The sequence below is a fragment of the Numenius arquata genome, chromosome 14, assembly GCF_964106895.1.
Source record: "Numenius arquata chromosome 14, bNumArq3.hap1.1, whole genome shotgun sequence".
Taxonomy (NCBI): domain Eukaryota; kingdom Metazoa; phylum Chordata; class Aves; order Charadriiformes; family Scolopacidae; genus Numenius; species Numenius arquata.
In genome coordinates, this window is record NC_133589.1 from 6,706,945 (window position 1) to 6,734,441 (window position 27,497).

General features: G+C 53.5%; 1 protein-coding gene across 1 annotated transcript in view; it reads right to left on the reverse strand.

The window, feature by feature from the left end:
- Positions 1–303: 303 nt before the first annotated feature.
- The window catches only part of HS3ST6 (heparan sulfate-glucosamine 3-sulfotransferase 6), a 38,954-nt gene continuing 11,760 nt past the window's right edge, over positions 304–27,497 (reverse strand). The window contains exon 2 of the mRNA XM_074158432.1: positions 304–922. Coding sequence (XP_074014533.1) covers positions 304–922 — 619 coding nt within the window. The remainder of the gene's footprint in view (positions 923–27,497) is intronic.

Genomic DNA, 27,497 nt, shown 5'->3' on the forward strand with positions numbered 1-27,497 from the left:
CCGGGAATGGTCACAGTTAATATGGATTAGCAAAATTTATATGGAAGAATATTTAATCTGGTCGGGGAGGGGAGAGGGGTCATCTGTGGTTTTATTTCTTAAATATTTCTCTCTACTCCAGAACGTCCATTTCTCGCTGGAAAAGGTCTGATATAAATTAGAACAAAGGGAGGAGGTTGCTGGTGGGGTGGCCATGGGCATCTCTGGACCAAGGCAGCCATGGGCATCCCTGGACCACAGTCCTGGCACCACATGCTACTGGGCAGACCAGGTCCCCGCACGGCAGCGTGCCCTGTGGATGGCTCAGTCCCAGCCGAAGTCCTGCCCCGTCATCTGATAAAATTTCATGTTGAAGGGTCTGTAAAACTCCCGCAGGCGCTGGACCACCTGCACGTCGATTTTGGGGTGCGGCCGCCCCTTGGATTTCCCCAGGCAGCGGGGCTTGCTGCCACCCTCCGGCTTCTTCAGGCAGGGAAAGCCCTTGGTCTCATTAAAATAGAAATGTTTGTCCGTCACCACCCTCTTGAGACCCAGAAAGTCCTGGACACGGCCCATTTCCCCAGCCGGGTCACTGACGAGCCTCTCCCCGCTGACGAAGAGGAATTTGGAGAGGGGGAAGTACTGCAGCCAGTTGTCCAGGTGCTTGGCATAGATCCCGATCCTCACCGCGCTCCAGCTCGTGTCAATCAGTCCCGTGCTGACATTTTTGAAGGCCAGGGCCTGGAAGCTGGGGATGGTGGGGTTTTTGGAGAGTGTCTGCGTGTAGTCCGAGATGGCACGGGTGACAGGGTTGCGCACCACCACGATCAGCTTTGTGTCCCGAGACATGTTGTAGATGCGCCGAGGAGCCTCCTTGGTGACGAAGTAGCTGGGGGTCTTCTCCATCGTGATCTGCCCCTCCAGCGTCCGTGGCATCAGGCTCCTGGGGAGAGAAAGGGACACAGTCAGGCTCAAGGCACAGCTGCTCCAACCTGATGCCGCAATGGGCACGAGGGGGAGCAAAGCCCAAAATCCAGCCAGAAATGCCCAGAGGCTGCCTTGTCATACCTCACCGGTCACCTCCTCATCTTCAAAAGCCCTCCTAGGAGCCCCCCTGCCCGGGTCTCTCCTTTTTGCTCACCTCATCTCAGCCTCCCTTTCATCCCCCCACCAGAGTCTGTCCCCCAAGAAGGGCTCCCTGTCACTGCCCCACCAGCAGCACTGTCCAGAGAGCACTTGCAGGTTATCAAACTCACATGGCTGCCTTCCCAGCCCTGGAAATCCCTCCTACCCCCGCCTCATCCTCCCTCCAGGGAATTTCAGTGGTGGCATCTCGACATGCTTGTTTTGGGACAGGTTTTCATCCCAGCCTCTAGACCCAATACATGTCCTGGATGTGTCCACTCGCCACACAGGGCTGGGAAGAGGAAAGAGGTCAATCTCATCATGGGGGTGTGCACCCACCGGGGCTGAGCCCAAGCGGTGGCTGGGGATGGAGATGTCCACCAAGGCTCCCACCTCCCCTGCCTCCAGACAGCAAGCAGTTAAAGCCAGAAAAAGGCAGTTTCCTTTTTTTTTTAAAAAAAAAAAAGCAGAAAACCTTTCAGGGCCTAGCCATTGTGCTGTGTAAAATTCACTGCCCTGATTGTTCCCTTGTGCACTTTAATGAGGCATTAATTGCCGGAGAAATTACCCAGGCATGTCACCCTATGAGGAGAGCCAAGGGCTGCAGAATGGGTCCTCCCTGCCACCAGCACAGGCACCTGCCCCAGAGCCCCTCATGTCCCCCAGAGCCCTTCAAGTCCCCTTCTTCTTGGGGGTGGACATGTCCCCTCAGGCCATCCTGGTGAAGAGGAGACTTGGTTTCCCCAACGATGGAATCCCCTGAGCTGAGACTGTGGGGCTGGCTGGGAGGCAGCTCACAGGTCCCTGCGGGCACAGCACCAGTGTGGCTCCCCGCCATGCAATGCTGCTAGCCACGGTTTCCCTTGCTGGCAGGCAGTGCAGATGTGCCAGGAGACCATCAGCTCTTACTGCTGCATCCCAGCCACATCCCACCAGCTCACTCCCACAGCACCCCACACAGGAGCCCTCACCGATGGACCCCATGTGGATGCAGAGGACGGAGCTCACTCTTCATGGGACTCATCTGGCATTGAAACAGCTTCATTTCCTCCGTGCTGTCACAAGCCATGGTCCCCATTCCCTCCATCATGCTCAGGGTGACATGCATGCTCCCCCTCCCCAGCCACGTAAACCAGAGGAGTCTCTTGCTAAAAGCCCTGGGCTGGAAGCTAATCCTGCTCGGAGCACAGCAGTGTTCTGCTCCGGTGCCAGGGCCTCAGCCCTGCTGCCCACCCCACCTCCTTGCACTGGGTCTGTCCCAAGCAGGAGGCTGCCTTCCCGCAGGGAGGGGATGCGAGGCTTCCAGAGGTTTGCTTAATACTTTGGGAAATGACCAAACCACTTCCATAGCTCTTCTGAAATAAAAGCTACATGCCCGTGTGCACACAGAAATACATGTACAGAACAAGCGTTTCCTTTGCTCCCATCTAGGGCTTTTCTTAGCAGCTGGCAGAGCACTTAACCCAGCAGGCAAGCGCTGGTTTACAAGGGGAAACTGAGGCACCAACCAATGACACGTGTAGCAGCTGCTGTGTAGATGCCTACATCCAGCCAGCCAACAAACATTCACCATCCCAACACAAAACCACTTGTATCAATCAGCAAACACATGGGAATTTAACCCGAGCTGCTCAACACCCAGAGACATCCCAGAGTGAGCTCCAGGGATCAGGAAGCCTCTTGGAAAAAGTACCAATACCCGAGTATTGACTGTGACAAGGGATAAAACAAAGCAGAAACTGAGGCGTTTCCTTTAACTGAAAGGAGAGAAGTTGGGACTGGACAGACTCTTTCCTACAAGGACTTTCCATTTTGCCTGAACTTGGAAGAATTCTGTTTTTAAAAGTCGGTGTTCCCCCTGGGGTCTCCCCTGCACCCCTCGGGCTGCTCCACTCTGTGTCCCCTGGGGCTCGCTGGGAGGGACAGGAGCTTCCCCTGCCTGTTCCCGTACATCTCTCCTCCCTCACCCACGCAGGAGAAGGTTTTTTAACGTTGCTTGTCTGAAGCCAAGCTGACCCACACAAGGGCAGGGGGAGCTCCAAAACCCTGCTTTGGGGATCCCTGCGGGAAGGCTGGCAGAGCAGGAGGATGAGGATGGACCTTCCCACCAGGCTGCAGCTGTGTCCCACAGCAGGGCCAGCTTTTGGCAGCAGCACTTTGGGGGAGGACAGGGTGTTTCAGGGATCCCCATCCTGCTGCCTGGGGGAGCGGGGTCCCCACGGCAAGAGGGGACGGGCCACGCAACAGCCGGGACTGCTGTGGGGAAGCCAGGGCTCTGCCCAGCAGCATCTGTTCCTTATGTAATGGGAAAAGGCTTGAGGTTTTTGGGTTTTTTTCCCCTGGACGTAGGAAAGAACACTTTATTAAAAGCATTTGCAAGCAATGTTGGGCCCCGCACAACTCCCTCCCCCGAACAAGAGGCAAAAGCCACTTGTGGCTTCCCCCTCTCCCCCCCCCTTTTTTTTTTTCTGGACAGTGCCAGCATTTTTAAAGCCATTTCTTGTCCCTGGCGTCCCCACCTGGCAGCCTGATGCCCTTCAGGGGGAACTTGCATCCTGGAGGCAGCAATGGGTGCTTTCCCCAAACTTTTCAACATCTTTCCCCCTGCCTCAAATAACCACGGTCACCAGAGGGGCTGACTGCTGGGGTTCCTGCTGGGAATCCTTCCCAAACCAGGATCAGGCCCTTGCACCCCACACCCCATTCCCTCTTGCCTGGGGCCAAGCAAAAACCATATGCACATCTTGTAATGCTGCTCTTAGCGCACCTCCAACCTGCTGCACCACCACCCCCAGCCCCAAGCCGAGCCAGCAAAGCATGTTTAATTCTAATTACGTCCAGAAACCTGCCGTAGTGTTTGCCAGGCTGCTTCACGCAGCTTCTCTGGGTGACTTGTTGAGGCATTTCTGCAGCGCTTCCCTGGATGCCACCAGGATTCCTGCACAGCAAAACGGCTCCTTCCTCGTGCTGCTCACCCACCCCAAACCCTCCCTCAGCAAACATGGGCTCAAGACCTGTAACAGTTCCTCTCCTCAGTGGGCAATAAAATGTTTATTATCAAACAGCGGACACTCGGGATGACGTGATCCGGGAGCCTGGAGAGCCCACGTTAAACAGAAACACTGCTTTTCTCAGCCTGTGTTCCCCAAATTGGCACCGAGTTAACTCAAGCTCAAGAATTCATGGTTGTGCTCAGCTTTCGGAAAACCTGATGGTTTGGGTTTGCTGCAGTCACCATCACGATGTTCCCGAGGACATAAACCAGAGAGGCAACCCGTGTGCTACCTCCGGGAGCAATGACGCAGTGACCACAAAGAACGGCAGGAGTCTGGATACCCCCAGCAAAGATTTTGCTAAAACATTTTAATAAAAGCCATTTTACGCCCCTCTTCCTTTTCGTGGATGGACATCAAGGACCAGGCTGAGCCCCATTGTGCCAAGGCTATCCCTAAGGGGTCTGTGGGGCAGAGGGACACCCAGGACCCCGCTCACCACAGGCAGCCCAGGAGACCCTCACCCAGCAGTGCCAGCACCTTCCCTGCCACTCATCCTGCTGACCAAGGGCTTCTCAGCACACAGGAACAGCACCAACTTTAATTAAAGCCTACCACACCACCCTAGGCTTAATTAAAATTTAATTAAAATATCATTTTTAATAAAAGCCCACGTCAGGGCAGGGATTACAGGTACTGCTGGAGCAGCAGCAAGCAGCTCCTGTGTGATGGGGCACAAAGACCTTCCCCTGCCAGCATGGCCATGTATTTGGTCCCCTACTGGGGACAGCAATGGGGCAGTGACATCCCATGCACAACCCCCCAGGGGTGGTCCATCAGAACCATAAGATCTACCGAGGCAGACCCTCAGACAGGCTCCAACACATCAACAGCTTTGTTTCTGATGAGGTCGAAAGGAGCAAGACTCTCTGTGGGCTGGACACTGCTGGTTTGGCTTTAAACCCTTGATCCTGCACTCGGTTAATGCGGAGTCACCGACCGCTGGGGTCAGGGTGGCGATGGAGGACCTGGGTCCCAACGCCATCCCAGGACCACCTCAGGAAGGGCAGCCTCCAAGCAAATGGTGCAACACCTCCTCTTCCTCAGCAGCTCAGTCACTCCCAGCTACTTGCAAGATAATTATGCTATTTCACATTTTCATTAACTCCCTAATACTTTCCCCTATATTACCCCAGTTAATTATTGATAACCCCTGTCTCCCTCCAGATCTGGCTTAAACTGGTGAAGAGCAGACCAGGCTTCTGTTATGCTCTGCTTTAGTGCAAGCATTAGAAACTTTAATTAAATTTACAGTTAATTCTTATTGACCTTAAGAAAACGCCTCGGGAATGCTAAGCTTTGCCTCCAAGTAGGCAACACTGCAACGAGGGAGCACCTCCGCTGCCTTGGAGAGAATTTGTATTTCAAGAGGAGACCTTGTGCCCAGGAGGGGAAATAAAACTCTTTTAACTTTCCATTAAGCTGATAAATTAGACAGTAAAACAACTGGCATTTGAGAGGCATCAGAAATGGGATTTCCTATGTAGAAGTATTTGCCATGTGAAGCTATTAAAGCTTAAAAAAAACACAAAAATCATGGAGAGAGATGGAAACCACCACCATCTACTTCAGAGCCTCCTGGGAGCCGTTTTGCTCATCGTTTCACCAAGTTTTCCTTTCCCCCCACCCCGGTCACCCATCCCCATCCTCCTCTCACCCTCCGAGCCATGGTACCCATTCGCTGGGGGGGCTGTGGGATGGCTGCTGTACCACCCCGTACTCCACACTGTGCAGCCAGCCACGACCCGGGGCTGCCGATACCAGTCACCGAGGGGCTGAGCCAACAAACTCACGTCTGTAACATCCCCTAATTGCTCTCGGCCGAGCTGTATTTCCAAGGGCTGCTAGACCTCTCCGGGATGTTCCCTCTATTAGAGTCAATGGGAAATTGCAGATTAGGGCTGTGCTCCCAGGGGCCCTCGTTTAGATTAATTACCTCCTCTGTTGAGGTAGCAAGGTGCAATAACTTACAGCCCTGATAAAAATGCAGAAGGCTGTATTAAATACAGATTAACAGCCATAGCAGGCAGGTAATCAAAGCAGACTTCAAAAAACTGGGCTGACATAACTTTCCAGGGTTAATTGGTTCATGATTCCCTGACTCCGGGATGATTTTGTTGCAGATGAAGGAGAACTCCTCCCAGTACCCAGCTGAGAGCATGAAGTAATGGATGCGCCCGTCGGAGGACAACCTCGCTGATAAATAAGTCTCCAGCCCGAGAGCATCCTTGTGTTAGCACCCACGCTGGCTGCTCACTCGGCGGGGCAGGCTCTACCCACAATTCATTCCCCCCCCCCAAAAAATGCCAGGCAGTATCTTTAGCACGGACATGAGTCCAACCTGTGCCAGGAACGTCAAGGGGGGCCCTGAAACCACAGATAAAATGCAGACGTGGGTGATGGGTACAGTCTGGATCAGGGCTTGCAGGTTCTATGTTATCACCAAAGAGAAAAAGGGGGGAAAAAGCCCCTCTCTATTATTAAAAAAAAAAAACCAAACCCAAAACAAACAAAAAACAGCACTGACAAAAAAAGCCCTCGACAAAAGCAAGTGAAAGGCGAGGGGATTTCTGCTGGAGGGGATATGGTTGAGAGCTTTCTGCAGGGCCAAAGAAAGTGACTCTTTCAAAGCAATAAGATGGGCGATGGGATGACGCGGGGGACAAAACCGGCCGGGACAACCCAGCTTAGCGCCGGTGACGGCTCCGCTCACCCGTCCCAGCCCAGCCTTGTCTGGGCAGGGGGCACCCAGTGGGGTCCGGCTGCGGTTCCAGGGTACCTCCTCTCTCAAAGGCAGGGTGACAGGCTGCCCGGGACCGGGCTCAATGGGGGACAGAACCTTTTTTGTGTAAATGTAAAACAGTTTGGAACCAGGAGAGGGGGACAAGGCTTGGGACAGATTTATCCTCTCCCAGCAGACACCCGGTACCACCCGGATCTGCATATGAATCGCCCCAACAGGCTTATCTCACCCGGCAGGACAAGGCTGCCTTTGTGGCTGCACAGCAGCTATGAAGTTGTTAAACTGGAACCAGTTATGCCGACTTTTAAGATACCAGCCTTTTCCTTCAAGGCAGCTAAAACAGCAGCACCTTTGCTGGGAATCAAGGCGCAAGAAAGCAGCGAGAGGGACAGATCCAGCCTCGTGTTCCTGCTCCCAGCTCTGCCAAGGAGACCCTGGCTGCCGGGGGGCATGCTGGACCCCCAATATTCCCAAAGTGGGGTGGGGGGCATGCGTGGGCAGCCATGCTCACTCCCCACTCCAACCCCCTCCATCACCTCCTCTTCCTGGAGGAAGCACCAGGGCATCTGTTGAACCTCAGTGCAAGGCATGGAAGGCTGAACTCGCCATCAAGCCGCCCGGGAGCAAATTAGGCCATGTTCCTTTTTATTCCTAATTACTGTGATCTTCCCCCTCTCCTTCCCCGCTGCCCCTTTGGAGGAGGCAGCAGGTCCTGCCAGTGCCTCCCCAGCAGACAGAGCCCCCCAGGCGCTTTCCATCCCAGGCCTGCCCCCATTATTTTTGATTCTTTCACCGATTCAAAAACGTGCAAATGAGGCCATGGCTTCCCAATCAGGCCTGGCCAGGAGCTAATTGGCTTTAAGCAGGGAAACCTGAATATGCTAATGATGGCAGTAACGAGCCTGTGATGCGCCTGGAAGGGGAGCCAAGCCCTCGGCTCAACGATCCGCTGACTCTGAGACACGTCAATTAACAACAAGGAAGATAATTTATTAATGCTCCTTTGCACCCCTCTGCCCTTTGCTCCTAATTACAGTTTGATACATGAAACATCGCGGAGGTTTGCCCAGGCTTGCTCCCAGCTGGAGCATCCCTGCACAGCCCCGAGTGTATCCTCCTGCCCCCGAGCAGCATCTCGCCCGGCCAACAGCCCAGGACTACGACTGGAGGGTCTCCAGCCAACCCAAAGGACCTCAAAGCTCTCCCACCACCAGACCATAGTTGATGGGATCCCTGGGCTGGGATTCAGATGGGCCAGGCTGCAGAAGAAGCTCAGGGGAGATGGGAGATGCGATGGGCTGGGTGGTGCCACCAGCCAGGGCTGCTCCCCATGTGCTCCGAGCCCCCACAGACCCTTCCTGAGGGGCCCCCTCGCCGGCTGCAGAACCTGGCTGCTTTGTCCTGGGAAGGGCAAGGGCTGCAAAGCAGAAGGGAGGCAGAAATGGGGTCTGTTGGGGGGCTCCAGGAAGGGCCAGGAGCCAGGGATTTTTGAGTTTGGCTTCCCGACCTATTTAGCATCAAGATCCGGGGGATGTGGAACACTGAAAGGGGAGAAGCCCATTAGCATTTCTAATGGAGTGGCTGCTTTCACAAGTCACCCGACACCCAGTTATTAACCACGATAAGAAGCGGGGGCCGTTAAGGAAACCACGGCTGCTTTGTCCATCTATCCAAACCTCTGTGCACCCCAAGTCCCAAGCCTGGCAGGAAGGTGAGAAAAAGGCCATTCCCCCACCAACACCGGGGGGCAGTTGCAGCCCCCTGCTCCCACTCCTGCTCCCACGCAGACCCAGACCCGCTCCCCTCCGCCACCCAGCATTTGCATCCCCATCGTGCTCATGTTTATGGCTGGGGGTTGCAATTATGGGCAGTCAAGGCCCTGAAGGTTTTTTCTTTGCATGGTTATTCCAGCAGGGTCATTAAGGCCAAAGGGCTCCCGGTGAATGCACATAACGGCATATGATTATGAAAAGCAGACACCAGAATTAATAAGGGCGCAGCTCCTTCCCTGCTCAGGAGCAGCAGTGCTGGAGGAAGAGGCTGTTTGGCCTCTGTTACCGTCCAGGGGATTCGGAGACAGTCCCTCCTCACCCTTCTCTTCTGTAGAGCTATGATCACCCCAAAAATGCAGAGCAGCTGAAGTCCCCACTGATGTTTGCCAAGGACCCAGCAGAGCCAGCACCACTCAGGTCTCCCCCGTGCTCTTGCCCAAGGCAGCGCCCCTTGGCCAAGGCACAAAGCCACGGCCTCCCTGGGACTCCTGTTTGCTGTTGGAGTCATTGTCCACGGCTGCAGCAGTGACCATTGGGCACCCCACAGTCCATGGGGACATCTGCTACCTCCAGAGTTCACCAGGAGACAGAACAACAGCAGGACGGTGCCGCCTGCAGCCCTCAACTGCAGGAGGGGGACCTGAAGCAAAACCAAACTCCTGTTCCCAGGAGCAATATTTCACTTGCGACAAGCAAAGGTGTATTTTGAACAACCATCACTGAAAAAGCAGCTGAACCCACTGCTTGGGTTAAAACAGGTAAACAGAAAAGCTACATGAATCCCCAAAAACCCTATGGAAAGCATGGGCTGACGCATTCCCGGCTTTGGCGGGATGCTGGATTTGGGCTGTGTAAGGCGAGGGCAGGGCTGCAGTGGGCTCGCACGGCCCTCTCCATCCCTCTGGAATGAAGTGCGTCTGCACAGCAGCAATTAGAAATCCTCTTCTCGCTGCTCACTCCCTGGTGTCCCTTTGATTCCCGAGTCCCAGCGGCCCCGGGGGCGCAGGGACAGCCTGTGGCAGGTGTCTTGCCTGTGACCCGGGTCAATCGAGGGCTCTGATCTCCAAATGACCCTTCCCAGCAGTGAATATGTACCCGCGCTCAAACAGCTTGCAGATGAAGGAGCAACAGACTGGAGATGATTTATTCAGGAATTAAAGGTTCAGTACCCCTTTTAAAGGCTGCGCCTCAGCACTGTCAGCCTTCATTGCACACAATTAAAGGGGTTAGCTGCCCCGGCCCGCCACCGCCCTCCTCCCTTCCAGGGGAATGAAATCAAACAAAACCAACCCCCACACAAACCCCCACCAAGCCCCGGTCTGGTCCCTCCAGCGTATGGTTGGGGACACTGCAGGAGGACTTGCAAATTTGGAGCATGAGTGGCCCCGGGAAGCTGCTCCGGCTCCATTCTCTGCCAGGGACCAGCTCGGCTCTGCCTGGGATGCTCTGCAGATGCTCAGGTTTTGTCCCCAATCGCAGGAGGAGATGGTCGGGGTCTCTGCTGGGCTGGTGGCAGAGGTAGCCCCGGTGCTACCCGTGCAAAGCCTGTTGCTGCAGCTGGGGCTTGGTGAGATGCTCCTGGGGCCCTGGACCAGGGAGGGAGGCAGAGGCTACCCAGGAACAAACCTCCTCTCCTCTTTATGCCTCTGGAGCAAGACTCGACCCCCCTCCGCCAGCTCAGCACCAGCATAATTCAAATACAGCCTCGAATTTCCCTCTCGCACCTGAGAGGGGAGATAAGGATAACATTTAGCATCATCTGGATTATTTTTGTCCCCTCCAAGTTGCGAGGACTGATGGGGCGGTTTGGCTGCGGGGGGGGGAGCATCGCTCACGGGCGCGAGCAGCAGGAATTCAATGAAAAGCTTCCTTCCTCTTAGAAAAGAAAAGGAAGAAATCCGCTGGCAGCAGCGGCTGTTGATAATCTCTTTCCAAGGCAGTAAATTTTCCTGCAGCTATCCCGGCAAGTAATCCGGCAGATTATTACACCTTTCAGCGGAATCAGCCTTTTAAATACACTCTCCCTTCACCATGCATCTTGTGTTTTATGACCTGACTTGCTGTCTGAGCACACAGGGAAACAAAAATTACACTCTTCTGCAACCAGAGTAGAGGCACCGGTGACAAATTTTATACCTCTGGTAACTGGGATCCTTGGGCGCTCCAATAAATAAGGAAAATTTCCTCTTAAAGCTGCATGAGGCTGCCAGGCTGGGGGCTCTGCGTCACGACAGCCTGGGGAGGAGAAAGGACCCCCCCAGCCCGCTGCTCTGGGAGAGCACCCCACTAACCCAGGCAATTGCAACGCCGTGCTGAGAAGGCACACGCCGCTTGGATGGGCATAACACGATTAACGCATACTTATATACTTCCGATGGCCAGCTATTTTTTACGGACCAGTTGTCCCCAGTCTGAGCACTCCAGGCAGGCAGCACGCTTCTGGCAGGCCATTCCGAGGCAAAATTTATTGCTGTTTAAAAAAATAGAAAAAAAATCCCCAAGACCGCTATAAGTATGTCTAAGGTCTTTGTTTTCAATTACAAATAAAAAATACACATATTGGTTTTCACTAAATTATCCTCTTGCAGCAATGGGCTGATCGTTCCCAGTTTCCCACCTAGATGGAAAGACATAAAAAGCCCACAAAATCTCATTTTTTGCAGGTTTAAAGTTACATGGCCAGCAGAAATGGGAATTCTTCCGCTTCCCGATGACCTCGTGCTTTCTCATTTGTCTCTTAGAAACTGCTTTTTGACTAGAGCTCTTTTCCTTTTGCCCGCTTGGGAATCGGCAAGTGCTGCTTTTGGGAGGGGATGGAAAAAAAAGAGTTATCTATAATTTTGCAGTTGCCTGCAGGGCCGTGGGCACCAGCCATGCCATGGAGCTGCAAAACTCAAATTTGAGGCAAAATCCTCCAATATTTTGAGCGCATCCATCCCTTTGCTGCCATGTGGTTCCACGTCCTGGGGGACAGTGGCTGCAAGCGCTCCCAGCCCACAAGCAGTGGTGGCCTGAGCCACAACCTTTCAGCTAATTAGCTCAGACTAATTAGCCCAGGCACGGTGCTGGTGGCAGGACCTGCACTGCCCTCCGCGATGATGGGGTCCCCGGGATCCCTCCTTGCCTCCATCACGGGGTGCAGGCGAGGGGTGTCCCCAGCAGCCAGGGCAGCCCTAGGGATGGGATGTGGGCTGGAGCCCCACATCAGACACCCCAGTCCCAGCCCCGTCGCAGGTGCAGGAGCAGCGGGAGCCCACGCAAGGGAGGAAGAAAGGAGGAATCCACACATGTCTGCCAGAGCGAGACCTTCCCGCTGGCCGGCGAATTGACAGCTGCTTTGATTTGATTAGCAGATGCTGATGAGGCATCGAGACAAGTCCCCAGAGCCATGAATAATTTCAGTGTATTTGTGTTTATTTGATCTCAGTATGGGGCTGGCCCCGCCACCTCGCCCAGCCCCAGCCTGGACCCGCTCAGAGCGATGGGGAAGGAGCTGCTGGGCTCTCCAGATGGCCTCTCTGAGGCCACCACCGGCAGGGCTGGCTGTCCCCCTCCAGTGTGTGCTCCAAGGAGGAGAGAGCCCTTTGCCACACTCTTCTCCTTCCTCCATCCACACCTCCTGCACAGCCATCCCACCAGGCTGAGGGGTGAGGAAGGAACCCCCCAGCGGCTTTTGGGGATGAGAAGAGATCCCCCCAACCTCACAACTTTTAACATAACTCACCCCAACATTTTCAAGTCTTTTTTACCTTTCCTCCTCTTTTAAATAGACAAAAATGAGAACTTTGCACTTTCTGGTTGCTGGACTAGAGCTGGCATCAGAAGCCATGTGCCAGGGCCACCGGCTCCTGCTGGCATCACCAAGGGCCAGATGCTTGTTAGAAAGTAATTAATGCATTTCAAAGTAACAAACTGGCCATAAACCCCCATGGTCTGACACAGATAAACCAGATGTTACCTCTGAACCAGTGTACCCAAGCACTGCACCAGGTATCGGGTCTCCCCCATTAATGATGGGGGTCGGGTGGAAAGGAGAGCTATCCTGGACTCCAAACTGGACAGTCAGTGGAAGATGCCACCAGCAGAAGGGATGAAGAAAAACTCCCTCCCTGGGGGTGCCCCTGGGATGCTCAGCTCCTCTGCCCCAGCAGCAGAGCTGCACGATGGTACACGGACCCAGCCAGGGCTGAAGAGAGGGGGTCTGAGCCCAGAGCGAGAGCTGAGGGTCCTCTTGTGGCTCCTCTCAGGGTGGCTTTGGGAGAAGATGACCCAGGATCACACTCAGCGGGCGCAGCCCTTGCCATGATGCTGCTGGGGATCTTCCTGCGTCTCCCTGGCTGAGGACCCTGGATCCTACTCCAGTAGGTAAATCAAGCAGTAAAATCTAGGTTCACAGTCCCCATTTTAAATCAAGTAAATCCAACACAAGCAATTTTAATGTAATTCTGCTGCCCACAGCACTTTTCACATCCAGTTTAAAATTGCATTGGTTGGGTCTGATGACTTAGAAATCAAAGATGCTCCAAGTGAGGCGAGAGCCCGACCCCTGCCATCAGAGTAACGCCTCTCCCATCACCGTGTGCCAATTGACCATGTGGCGAGTCCACCAACTACATCTCATGAAGGCTTCTGCAAAAAAAGCTTTCCCAGTCTGGCTCTCCCCTGCTGAACAAGCACCGACTCCTGCACGAAGCCTCAGCTTTAAACTAACCACGAGTCATTCTGAAACGCTTCCAAAACTGTCTCATTTCTACCTAAGAAAACATAAATCAGTCCTCGCTCGTGAACTGGAGCCAGGTCTGAGGTCTGCAACGAACCCGTGGGGATCCATCAGCACAGTTTCCAGTGACAGTTTTAAGCTCACTTGGCCGGATCCACAAAGCTATTTGGGAACCTAACGCTCACCGAAATCACCGGTGACTGCGCACCTCAATCCCCCTGCAAATGGGATCCCCCCCTGCTCCTCCGAAGGGGGAGAACCGAGCTGGTGCCTTGCCCTACCCCGGCTCCCCCCACCCTCCATCCCAGCCTGCCACCACCTTGGCTTGCCAGGAGCATCCCCCCACACTGCCCCTGCCTGGGGGGGACCCTATGCCCCATAGCACCAAAACCCTCCAGCGCTGGACACCGTCTCCAGCAGCTGCCGCTGGCACCAGGGTTTGAGGAGGAGGGTGCCCTGGGCTGCCCGCAGCAAGGGGGGACAAGATGGGGGACAGGAGGGTGACGGGAGCCAGCAGCACCAGTCCTGCCCTCGCTGTGTGGCGCTGGACCAGCCCAGCTCTGCTCCAAGCAAGCAGCAGCTTCCACAAACAGCCCAAAGTGATGCATGAGCTGTAGGTTTTGGCCTGAGGGAGGATAAGCACCATATTGGTGCAATTACCTGAGTTTAGACAAACCTCGGCGGGTGCCTGGGCCGGGTTCAATAGCTGGCAGATGAGCAGCATCATCTGCAGCATCAGCTCTTGGCTGGCGCGCGGGGACCCTCCGTGGGGCTGCCGGGGGGCTTGGGGCAGGGAGCAGATGTCCTGCAGGCGTGCGGCCCCTGGAGCTGTTGCAGGTGTGGGGCAGCAGAAATGTGTTGAGGCAGCAGTGCCACGATGGCAGACCCCCCCAGTCCCCAGCCTCGGCCAGGCTGGGGGCAGGATGTGACCGTTCCCATCTCCCCAGCACCGCTGTGACGCCTTTGACAGCTCGAGCGGGCCGTCGCTGGGCTGCTGCTTGCCCAGCCCTGGCAGGAGGCACGGCTCCATGCTGCCTGATGGCCCAGAGCAGGCAGCAGCTCCACGGAGCAGCAGGTTACCCCCAGGTTAACCCATCCAAAGGTGATGGTTACTCCTAACTCCTCAAGACAGCTGCCTGCAAGAAGGTAGGGATGGAGCCAGGGCTGCCCAGCCCTTCTCCTCGCCACCTTCCCCGGCCAAGCAGGCAAAGGAGCCATAACTGCATCTGAAAGGGGAGAGGATTCGCCCTGCAGCTGGAGAACAAAGCCCAGAGGGTGCCTAAGAGCCTCCAGCCAAGACCAAACCATCCCCTTGTCTCCCCCTTTCCCAGAGTAGAGGTCATGACAGCATCCATCAGCCCAAAACCCTGTGTTCCCCCAGTTTCTGCAACGGTGCTGCCGTTTGTAGCCTCCCCCCCTGGCTTTGGGGGTTGACAGTGGAAACTTCAACCTAAAACCCCCTTGTCATGGTCACCATCTCTGCACCCGGCTGATCCCCACTGAAGTAGCTCCCAGCTCTCCTCAAAGCACGTGCTGGATGTCCTACAGCTCACGACGGCTCCAAGCTGGAGGAATTCCTCTGCCCTCCCTGCCTCCGTCAATGACAAAAAAACAGAAATATGGTTTGTTTGGTGTTTGTCTCGGGTCGAATGCCGTCATGCTGCTCTTGTTGGGATGGAAAATGCATCCAGTTTTCCACAGAAACAAAAAAGATTCCCCATCTGTGTCAAATTTGTAATACAGCCTGGGGGAAGATGGGAAACAAATTTAGCTCTTTTTTTTTTTTTGCTATCAGAAAAAGCCCTGTTTCCTGGTGAAGAGCAGAGCCAAGCTTCACCCCAGAGCACGGCAGTGATGTGAGCCACCACCGCTCATGCAGCCTGAGCTGCTCTGTGCCATCCTGTCCCGCGGCATCTGCCAAAACACCAGTAAGAGCTGGGCAAAGGGAATTGGGAGAGGAGTCCCGACACGCAGCTCACGGCCCTGGGGCGGCTGCCAAATGGTTCTTCTCCCTGACAACCTGCTCAGCCACCTCCGTGCGTGTGCAGGACTTTTCTCCCCAATCTGCAGCCCATCACATGGGAGCTAATAACTGTTTCCTCTGCAGATAAGGGAGAAGCCTCAGAAATCCAGCCAAGCCCGGACGACAAGGCTTGGGGATGCTGGGGATGCTGCTGGGCGCCCAGCGGGGCAGCAGCCTGTCCCCTCCCTTCCCCTCGAGCTGCGGTTCAGCTGGTCCCCAGGCGAAGGAAATCCCCCGCTGAGGAGGGAGACGTGGGTGGATTACGCACTTTGCTGCAAAAAATAATTAAAAAAGGAAAAAAAGCTGTTTCTCCAGCTCTAGAGAAAAGGGGCTGTGGAGGCATCGGGAAGGCTCAGAGGATCCAGGGGTTTCTCCAGCCCCATGCCCAGGCTGAGCCGTTGGAAGCTCCCAGCTCCCCATCATCCACGCTGGATGAGCCCCAGGTGCCCAGGCAGAAATGGAGGGGCTCCACCCACAGGTCTCTCGCTCCAGCATCAGTGCTCCCTTCCTCCCTCCCTCCAGTAGGAACAACTGGGAATTCTCTAAGAAAACATTTCTTCACTGGAAAAGCATTGGTTTGCGGCAAACAGAGCTGTTTGTGGGAAAGGACTGGATTTTGATTATTTTTAGCCTGGCTTCCTAAGGAAATGTGGCTTAAGCAATCACACGGTCTGTCTGCCTGTCCGCCCAGCTGTCTGCCCGTCTTCCCCCAGCCACGTCCGATCCCACCGGCCGATTCCAGCCAGATTTGATGGAGGACAAGGATCAAAAATAGGAAGTTTGCACATTTCCATGAAAAGCTGCGGCCGAGCGGTGGCTGGGCCCCTGACCGCTGTCCTTGGCTCAGGGCAAGACAACTCTAACACAGCCCAAAATGCAGCAGCCCTGTCCACACCAGCTTTGCTGGGCTTCAGGCTCTCCAGGTCCCGCTCAGTACCAGGTTATTTGGGTGGCCAGGGTCATGAAGGAAGGAGAAATATGCTCCTTGCAACTCAAAGTCATTTGCAGAAGTTGGAAAGACTCTTAATAATCTTCTCATTAAGAAGCTCCCCAGGCAGAAGCACCTTTGGTAGGTGTCCCTGCCCACCACACTGGGCAGAGCAGGAAACTCCTCCCTGGAGCCAGGGACCAGACTCTGCCAGGTCTTGAGCATCAGTTAGTAACAGCAGCCAGGCCAGAAGTCCTAAGGGTCACAGTCCTGACCCCAGGGTAACGCCAGCCTGCTGCTGGCTTGTCCCGAAACTGCCTTTTTCATAAGGAAAAAAATGAGCAAATATCCCAGCACGCCCCAACCTCACGATGATAGTGTGTCTCGCTGCCACAGCATCCCTTCCTGATGGGGGAGAGACCCTCGGATCAGGCAAAACACCCCCTCCACAGTGGCAGGGCAGCACAGGAAGGACTCGGCCAGCTCTGGCAAAGCGGGACCGAGAAGCCACTGCAAAGAAAAGGCATTGCTGCAAAGCCCCAGGCTCGGGGCTTTGGAAAGAGGGAAGAGGAATTCAAAGGCTACATTATTTGCTCTAAGTTATTACGTGTCATTGTATATATTTGAGACAGTCTTAAGCCCTCAGAAGCTGGTGGCCAGCAGAGCAGGGGAGGTTGAAGCATAGAGGCTGGCAGAAGCAAAAAGCTGCTTTTCATTTTGCCCTTGTGGAGGAGGGGAGTAAATCTTGCACCGCCTTTTCCATTGATGCAGTGATGATAATATGTACTTAATTTAACCTGTGCTGTTTCCAGTCATCAACTTTTATCCGCTTCCAGGAAGCAATAGGTTGATTTTCATTCCTATGTTTGAAAATTGGGAAGTCAACCACCAGCCAAGGTGGTCTTCCCCCAAGACCTGTGCCACCATGCTGACACCTCCATGACTCGCAGCTGAGCCCCCCAAATGCTGCCCAGCCCTCAGCAGCAGAACAAGGGGCACCCAGACCTCCAGTCCCCCATCCCCAATGAGTTACCCCTCTCCTGGCTCACAGCAAACAGAGCAATGCCTCCATCAGTGACCATGGTCCAAACCAGGGCTGTTCTCCCAGACCTGCTGAGATGCCCCTGCCATCCCACCGGTGTTTGCCGAGGTGGTAGGACCACATGAGTTTCTGCTCCGTAGGGATGCTCTGGGCTCCATTGAGCTGCCCTGTAAAGCCGGACGGGACCCTGCCTCGCTTTTACAAGAGTGGTGGCTCCTCAGGAGCCTGAGACCACCACGTCTTCACCGAGACCACCAAGGCAGGGCAGGAGGAAATGCTTGTCTGCCCTCAAGCCGCATTTCACGGTGGGAGCAGGAGCCTCAGGCTGTAAACACCGGCAGCTCCCAGCCGCTGCTCCTCCAAAAGCAACCGGTCCCCAAGTGCTGCTGCCCCTCATCCCTGGGGACTGATTTAGGGTAAGATGCACAGGCAGCCCCACAGTGTCACAGCAGCCAACCCCCTGATGTGGGCTCTCTCACATCTCATAACGTGGGTGAGCTCATACCGAGGCTGCCTGTGTGGATTCTCTGGTGTCTAATAACACGGCTGTGCTCCAGGTGCAGCCCTTCCTGGGAGGGCATCTTCCCAGGACAAGACTGGAGGGGCAAGGGCACTAGTGAGGTGCCCCATTCATGTTACCCCCTGCCCTCAGCTGTTTACTCACAGCCTGTAGGTTTTGTCCCTAAATCTATCAGCAGTGAAGCATTTCCATAAGCTCCAGAGGGTCTCCTGCCTCCGAGCCTGGCAGAGCGGGGAGGGAGCAAGTGATTCTGCAGCGGCAGAGACCAAGGCTGTCTGGGACAGACACTGTCTCCTCTGGGCTGCAGCCAGACACACAGAAACTCCTGGGAGAGGCGAGATCCCAGCTCATTCTTTTAATCCAGCTCATTTTTTGAACCTGCTCATTTTTCCTTTGAGGCACCAGCAGCAGACAGGCTGGCAGCCACCTCAACCACCTCCATTAAGGACCTGCGGACCAATTGCTACAGTACAAAACTCTCTTGGTCCAAAGGGAGTCAGACCTGGCTGCGATATGTGGAAGGACCACAGGCACCTGGCACTCTGGAGACGTTAAAAAGCAAGAACCATGTTCCCATGGGCTCCTCACTACCCCAGAGCACAGGAACATCTAGACACTTGCTTACCCAGTTACATAGCACTGGGTATGGTTTGGCGTACCTGGCTGAGAAAGAAAGCAGTAATGCCACCCAGCCAGGAGTCTGAATCTATTCCTCATCTCCTACAGTGTCACTGTTTTGGTATCCTTAACTAGACACTTCAATATCTGGGTGATGATGGATGGGTGGAGGGACGATGGATGGGAGCGTGCAGCTAGATGGACAGATCGATCCCTGCATTCCTGGCAGCTGCTCCCAATAACCCAGCTCGAGATGGGGAGCAGACGGGGGCTTTGCGAGGGCTGGGGTCCACAATGGAGGTCAGGATGGCAAGTTTGGGCTGCAGAGCCTGAGGACACATGGAGCCAAACCCCCACCAGAGCATGTAACCAGTAAGACAGGCTGGATTTATCAACTGGTAACATCAAGGCTTTCAGCGACTGATGGTCCTGCTGTGAAAGAACTTCACGAAGCATCACTGATAAGGAAAAGCATGGGGGAGACCACAGCCATGGACACAGTAAGCACAGCAGCGCAATTTGGGCTGTTTTCTGCTAACATCCAGCCTAAGAAACCATCAGTGGCAGTCATGGAAACCCCGTCCTACACAACTGATGGGGACAGTGAGCACCAGGTACAGAAAATGAACCCACCAGCAGCCCAGCTCTCCTGCCACCATCCCCATCCTGTCAACCAGCAACTGCAGCCCAAGAACCAGTCCACGACAAAGCCCAGCGCTGCTGGTGCCCGAGCCGAGCACAACATTATCCCGCAGCACAGCTACACCCACACCGTCACACACACCAAACAGCATCTCTGCTAAAAAATAGCCATGAGCAGGGCAAGTGCCAGACCCCCAACATTACAGCAGCCAGGAAGAAGGCAATGATCCCACTGCTCCGGCAGGATCACCCGCTTAGCAGGGACCTGGGGAGCATGAATTCCTGGTAGCCATGCCGGCAAAAAGCGAGCAGGGCTCTCGCATGATCTTCGTGGCCCTGGGAGGCATGGGGGAAGCCCCCCAGCCCATAGACACGGAGGCTGCTGCAGGACCACAATTTTCTCTTTCTTCCCCTTTTTGAATTCAGCAGAGGAAAAAGCCAGGGCCATTTGGAGCATGTTAAGCGGTGGGAGGCCAAGAGGCGTTCCTCTCAAGGCACGTTCAGCCGACGGCCAGCACGCCTGGGAACTCCCGCTGCTCTGTAAAAGCAGGGAGGACACTGGGAGCTTGTTTGCTGCTGGCCTCACGCAGGGTGGGATGTTACAAGCTGACGGGAGCATTTCCCAGAGCCTCCTCACCTGCTGACTCAGCCTCTGGGGTGCCACCACAGCCCCCCCAACCCATGGGACATCTTTCTCCAGCATCCTTGTCCTCATCTCCGCAGCTGGTGATGTGGAAAAGGTACCCGCCAGGCTGAGACCTCTCCCCACTCCCTCCTGGGTGGGCTCTACACCCCCTCGGGTGGCTGAAGCCAAAGAGGAAGGGGAAATCAGGGAGCAGTGCCACTCTGCAATGCGGCCCCGAAGCTGGCACCAAGCTTCCAGGGAGCATCGGCACAGACCGTACAGCTGGAGGGGCTCGCTCTTCCATATCATGGCCACGGACCACAGCTTGGGAAGCACCAGTTTAAAAGCCTCCAAGGATGCAGGGGATGTTTCGAGGAGGGTGCTGGAGGATCCAGCCAGAAATTCCACCAGGAAATCCCACCAGGGGCCTGGGCAGAGCCGGGCTCTGGGGGTGAGTGGCAGCAGGAGCTGCCCCACTGTGGGGAGCCACAAGGTCCCCAAGGTCAGATCACACTTCCATCAGGTCCTCTCACTCCAAAAAAGCCACGCACAGAGGCACACTGAAACCATGAATGATGACAATGCTGGGCTCCCGCTGGCCGGCTTTATGAGCACACTGCACTGATGCATCCTGCTGAACGCCCATGAGCTGCAGGGTCGCGGCTCCATCTGCATGGTCCCACCAGCCCATGGACCCACAGACCACCAGGACGCTGCAGTAGCGATAAGCCCACAGCACACCAGTGGCCGGTGTTATGATGGGACCTGTCCACAGGCAGAAGAACTGGGGCCACCTCTCCTTCAGCTCCAGTTTCCCACCCAACCGCGTAAGGAGGAAATGCGGAGTACATGGCAGATTAACCCCAGGCTGTCAATGCCAAATTAACCCCCGGCTGTCAGCAGCATTTGCAGGGACACCAGGGGCACTTGGGTCTTCTCTGCTGCAGTCAGGGTAGAGCGACCCAGTGGGAAATGTCTTTTAAGCCACGGTTGATCTCTGTGGAAAGGCACAGGGGGCACAAGCAGAGCCAAGTGACAGCAGGTCACCCGGCTGGGACACCCAGGGATGGCTGCAATAGGAAAAATAAAAGTAAAATAAAGTGGAGGGTGGAGGGAGAGAGTGGGGTGTGATGGCACCGAGATGTGGCTGCTTGCACCCTCCCTGCCCCTTGCCCACCCAGGTGCCCCGCAGGCCACGGGGATATCTGGGATGCCGATGGCGATGCTGCATTTACTCATGCCACTCGCTACACTCATCCGTTCCACTCCTCGACACCACAACTCAAACTTTGTTAGCAGATAAAACAGATCTCTTTTTAATCTGCAAGCAGAGGCAGGGCGGTTGCCCGGCTTAAGTCCACCGAGCTTGTTTTCATCATCACTAAAGTCAAAAACATGCAGAAAAAGCACACCACGTAACCAAATGCCCTGAGAGCAGGGCAGAGCCACTGCCTGCCGACTACAAGCCACCCATGAGGACAAGCCCACAGGGAGGGCACTCGAGCAGCATTGCCCAAGCTGGCGGCTGTGGGTTCAGCACAAGGAATGGGTTCAGCATGGACTGCACAGGTCTATAGCGCACACACACACACACACAAAATAAATAATTAAAAAAAATCATAAAAGAGCGATACACTGGCCGAAGTCAGGGAAGGACCACACGTGCGTCACCCCATGCCAAGAGAGGATAAAGCTCCCATTTTCTCCGCAGCGTCCGACTGGATCGCAGCCTCCCCCAGTCACACGTCTCAATGGTGAGAGCGGCACCCGCTGCGAGGCTCCCCAGCCCTCCCATGGCAGCATGGCCCTAATTCATGCGGGTTTGTGCCTGACTGGCAGGCAGTGCCCGGCCCCGGATGGGACCTCCTGCCGGCCGTGGCACAGCCCGCAGGTTTCCCATCCCAGTCCCAGAGACTGGTCCAGGAAAGCCTCGGGATCAGAGGGGCCGGTGCAGAGATGGGCACGGCGAGGGGGGGGGACGGGGATGGACAGGATGGGGCATTAATGCTGCTTTGTGCTCTGTTTTCCAGGGCGGGGGAAATGAACGGAGCCCATCGCAGAGCCCCACCGCCCCTGCAGGCACCGGACATCCCTCTGTTCGCTTTCGATTGAATCAGCCCCTCGGATGGATTGACGGACTGATGGACAGACAGCAAGGTGGCCCAGAAAACACTGGCTGGTTCCACTTCAGAGAGAAGCGACCACAGGGGTGGTCTGTCCTGGGATCTGGGGATCCTGCTGTGCCCCGGCAAAGGACGCTGTGCCTGCTCAGAGCCCTTCTCTCGGAGGTTGTCTGCCCCTGCGCCCCCCACCAGAGTGGGTTTTCTGCCAACAGAGGGGAGGATGCGGATCCCGGGGAGAGTGACACCCCACCAGAGTCCCACCAGAGCCCCCAGGCAGGTGCCAGGCACAGGACATACACTGGCCTCCGCTGGGGACAGGACCCAGCAGGCACAAGGATAACACCGTACTAGATCCCACTGTGCCAGCGGGTACCTGCCAAGGATGTGGACACAAGCTGGCAGCCAGGATGAATTCTGCTTTAGGATGGAATTTAATGTTGGGGGGAAAAAAGATAGTTCTGAAAAGTCACCTTCCAGTAAATTGATTTTTTCCCTGCACGGCAATAGCTTTAAAGTAAAAAACACAAAAAAACAAAACAAAAAAACTTCTTTAGGCATTTCAGAATAGTTTTTCCTAGTTATTGTGAAAATTTAGATCAGAAAACGTGTTGGGTAAAATATTCAATTCCCCACAGCCTGGAGAGCCTCATCAAAAATCCATTTGAAGTATTACTCTCAAATCCCTCATGGCAATGGGATATTTTAAGGTCAGTTAAACTTATTATTCACTCAAGATTTTCTTTCAGGTCCCTGCATATTTCAAACAGATTTTCCCCCATCTCTAGCCCAACTGTGTTACAAAAAGCCCTTTCCCCTTTTTTTTTTTCTGAAAAGAAAAAAAAAAAAGTTGTCAAAAGAAAAGATACTAATCAGAAACAGCTTCTGAAGTCTTAAAACCCACTACAGTTTGTACTTGACGCTATCTCCAGATCCCTAAATCCCTTGACTTTTAAAACACTGAATGGAGCTGTGCTTGGAAAAGAAGAATTAGCTCAAATTTGTTTTTCTTATTTGCAATTCAGTTTCCTTGAAACAGGGTATATTCACGGGGAGTGTTTTTTTTTTCTCCCTTCCATTGTGCAAGGAAAGAAAGCAACTTCTGAAAGTACAACCTGCATTATTTTTGGATTATTTACAATTTCCAATGGAATATAACTGCAATTTCTGTCCTTTTCCCTCCAAGGACACTTTTTATTTTTTTTTAAATAAAGATCACCCAAAGAATAAATTTTTTTCATTTCTGAAGTGTTTTCACCTTGGGGAGGAGCACAACAGCCCTTCCAGCAGCACACGAAAACCAAGAGGGGTCAGCTGCCAAATCAATGGTACCTACACAGGCGTCAGCAGGATCTGTCCCTGAAGAAACCACACGACAACCCCGAAAGCAATTTGTTGGGAGCAAAACAACAAATATTTTAGAGAAAATATAACAATATATATTTTTACAACCATCTACAGAAAAACTTCACAGCTGATTACAAGGTTCTGAAGTAGCAAAAAGATCAGCCTTTCCCCTAAAACACAAATGTCTGTTTTCTGCTCAAAACCTCCCCGGTTTTGAAACATCAACACTGACCAAATCCAGGATTTCACTTGGAAGATCATCGCTTTCTTTGTATTTAAAAAAAAATGCAAACTCTTGCTTTGAAGAAAATTAAACTTTTGACCACAAGAAATAAAAGCTTGAATTCCCCACTGACCTGCAAAGGGCTTGTATTTGTGTTTTCCCAAAAAGAGAAGCTTTTCTGGAGAGGAGATGAATCACTGACACAAAAGCACCTCCTCTAATTACCAGGGACCCTCAGAAAGGTGTGATTTGGGGTCCTTTGCAAAGCCAGAGGCACGTCTGCACAATCCCAGTCTCCCACATCTGGGAAGCTGGCTGCTGGTCACAGCAGAGCACAACTCCTCGGCGCTGCAAACCTCTCTTCTCCTGTCCTGGCCAGCAGTATTGCATGGTCAGCATCTTCCATCTTATTTTGGCACTTCCAGGTCTTCTTAGAAACTTGGGGAGAAAATCAGTTACTAACCTCACAAGAGATTGAACACCGGGATGGACTAGAGCGCACAGGTTCCTGCCTGCTACAGCCTGGCTCCTGTCCTTACACCACCGCCCTGATAATGCCCCAAGCCTGCTGGAACACCACCCTGTCCACCTCCTGCACTGATTCAGTCCACCCCGCTCACCACCTCCTAGCGTCCCTGTAATGAAAATGGGAAATTTGGCCATAGAGATGCAGTACAGAGAAGATCAGGACATCTGAAGGAAGGTCCTCCCAGTTTCTCGGAGTCCTTTCCAGCTTCCAGGGAGGACAACGCAGCAATGGATAATCACCAGAAAACTATCCTGAGGACCCATCCCTAGGACCAGTTCAGGCACCTTTGTCTTCATCCCCAAAGCCCTTCAAACGCATCCTCCCTCCTCGCTTGCCCCACCACCAGGAGCAGGGTGGCACCTTGTAGGACCTGGTTTCCAAATTCTCTCCCAGGAAGGACAACTGCTGCAACACAAACAGTCTGAGCTCAACTTCTCTGCTGAGGTATACAGTCAGGTAGGAGCCAGAGGAGAGCTGGTACAAATGAGACCTCTGCCCGAATTCAGTGGCTGGAACAGCGTGTGCTTGCTTACCCCAGGGACCTACTCGTGCTCTGCTCCGGGGAGTTGACAGTGATTTTGCTGGCGTTTAGCAAAGATAATTCTGTTTTCAAACTGGCTCAGCCAGGTCAGGGTGAACTAGACTAAGAGACCAGCCTCTCCCCCAAGTTCTGCCGGGCTCTTCAAACCCTATGACATATATGGGACTGGGACAGCCACACAGGCACTTCCAAAGCCCCACCTCCCTGGGACAGAGGGGTCATCCTTACAAATCATTGGCTGCTTCCTGAGAGGTGCTCAACATTTATACCCCAGATAATAATTTCACAAATATCTGAAGGTCACAAACAACATTAAGAGCTCTACCCAAAGCCAAGAGTAATGCAGCCAACACAGGAGGCAAATTGAGCAGAGAGGAGATTGCAAGTGCCCATAATCTTGCTCCAGAGAGCAAAGAGTTTAGAAATTATTAAACAGTTCTTAGTGTTTCCAGCCATCTGGCCTGCATTTCTCCATTTATTCAATCAGACATATGTTGCTTTTATCCCCGCCACTGCCAGCTCTCCCCTGTTCTCTGAAAACATGTGCATCCTCCACTCTCTGCTCATTTTCAGCTCAGCACAAAGCAGAGGCTGTGAGTTCGGCACAGTGCAGATTTCCAACAAGTGAACATGCCTGTTATAGCCACTTCCACCAACAGATTTCTCCCACTTGTACCTAAAAATCAGTGTTTGCCCAAAACAAGGCAGCTCTGGCAGACTGGGACGTAATTACGAGTTGGGACCCCCACTGCTGCAAACCAGCATCACTCCATTGAAGCCAACAGCATCCTATGATTCATGCCTGCCAGGGTCTGGAAGGAGAGATCTCCTCTAGTTATGCAGGCGTGGAGGACCAGCATCCACAAAGAGCGTGTCTCTCTGGGGATATCACAGCACATGTATGCCAAAGCAAGGAGGCAGATTCCACGCAGGCTCTGCTCTACACTAACACATGCAATTAACACTTCCAGGCCACCCCTGTCGTCAAGGTGTAGCACCACAAACCATCTTCTCCGATCAGCCCACTCTTTGCACCTTTCACTTCCAGCTATGATTTCTTCCCTCTAATAAGCAGAGCATCCGAGCAGGGGGATGAGAAGCCAGAACTGCAAATAACGGATAGAAAGGGAGAAAGAGGAATGCCGCACTGCTCCAGCAATGCAGGCGCTCACCACCCAAGCCAACAGCATCACCCCACACTTCTACAGTCTTCAGAGGGCAAGAGAATGAGATCCAGCAGTCTGTCCAAGGATGGCCAATGCTGGCCTACCAGTGTTGGACATGGGAAGAGACCTACGACCCACGGAGGCTGTTTCAGAGCTGCAATTATCACTAGCAAGAATATAAAGTTGTTGGTTGGGATCAGGCTTAGCTTCCACCAAGCATGAAAACTCCAGCCCTGTTTTTTTTTGCCACCTGGAGATGGCTGCTTTCCCACAATGTGACTCTCATCCCCCTCCAGCCCGCAGCAAAGCATGTCTTCATCTTCACATCAGCTTTGGCTCCATGTTCCTCTTCCATGAGGCTCCTCCAAAGACCGTCCTTGAAGCGGGAACAGTCTCTTCGAGTCTGCAACAGGGCAAGGAGTGAATTACGTTTAATTACACACTGTCCAGGGTCTTAAGTATCAGGCCAAGTGTTACCAGATGTGCAGGGATCTCTGTCAAAGAAATCCGTAGGCTTGAATGCCTGTCTGGATATTTAATATGTTGGTATCTGGGGTGTGAGGGTCAGAGCCGGGGTTTTCGATGCAAACATTACAAATCTTTTTTACTCTTACCATCACCTTTTAATAATGCCATAAATCATCAGGCACTTCTCAGGTGACCACAAAATTGCCCATTTGTGCATCTGAGCAAGCTTATCTGGACTCTTACTCTTTGTTGCCAGCAAAGGAGACCTGCTGAGAGCAAACTCCAGGGTTTTGCGTGCCCCATCTCCCCTTCAACGAGTCATCTCTTGGCATATGTGCTTCAGATGCACTGTGGCAGCGCAAGAAAAAGAAAAGTAACTGATACAGGAAGATTAAAAAAAGGTTGGATCGGTCTGTTCCTAATGCGAGCCTTGCTGCTCACAGTCCTTTGATTGCAGCAGAAATAAAAGATGGAAATTCACTGGAGGCAAAGGAATTAATTAAAAGGAGAATAAAGGAGCATCAGTCTGTTGGAGTCCTGGCATCAATTCTGAGACTAGTTTTGAAGTGGCAACAGTTTTACTCACTCTTTAAAGTTGTTCTTCTATGTCCTGCACGGTGACTCAGGGAGCTGACGTGCAGCATATGCAGTGTCTGACACTAACAGCCGACCAGGGACAAGGAAACTCAGACAACACAGGACCTACCTGCCCAGTGCCTTGACGTCCTTCCATCTTCTTCTGCTTCAAGGGTCTTCCTCCAGACCCTGGAGGAAAGGAGATTTCTGCAGAAATCAGGTCTCTTCAGGACGTCACACCACCATCCTATGCTGAACTGCTCCAAACTGCTTTCTTCTGATCCACTGAGATCTTCAAAGCACAGTGGAGCCACCATCCTTCACTGGGCTGCCAGCACTCATTTTGGGCTTGTAGACTTGTCTCTGGATGGTTTCATAACTCTTCAAGAAACAACTGCCAAAGTTTTGTTGTAGGTGAGAAGAACGCTAACCACCTTCAGCCAAACTACAACTCAAATTGGGATTGTCTTCAAATACAGCTTTGCACATACAAACGGACCGCGGTTCTCTATAGCTTGCTTCTGGTTCCTGAGCCCTCAGTTTTCTTGTCTTCAAGACATATTTGCTTCAAGCAAGAACTGAGACTCTCCCCACTCCACTGACTCCAGGAGCTACGGCTCCAAGAAAAACCCCACCAAATCTCTTGAGATTCATAACAAAATCAACAGAGTTCCCAACCCTGCCCTCCACCCAGATTCTGCTTTAAAAATTTATGTTTGGCTGCCATGCAAAGAGCA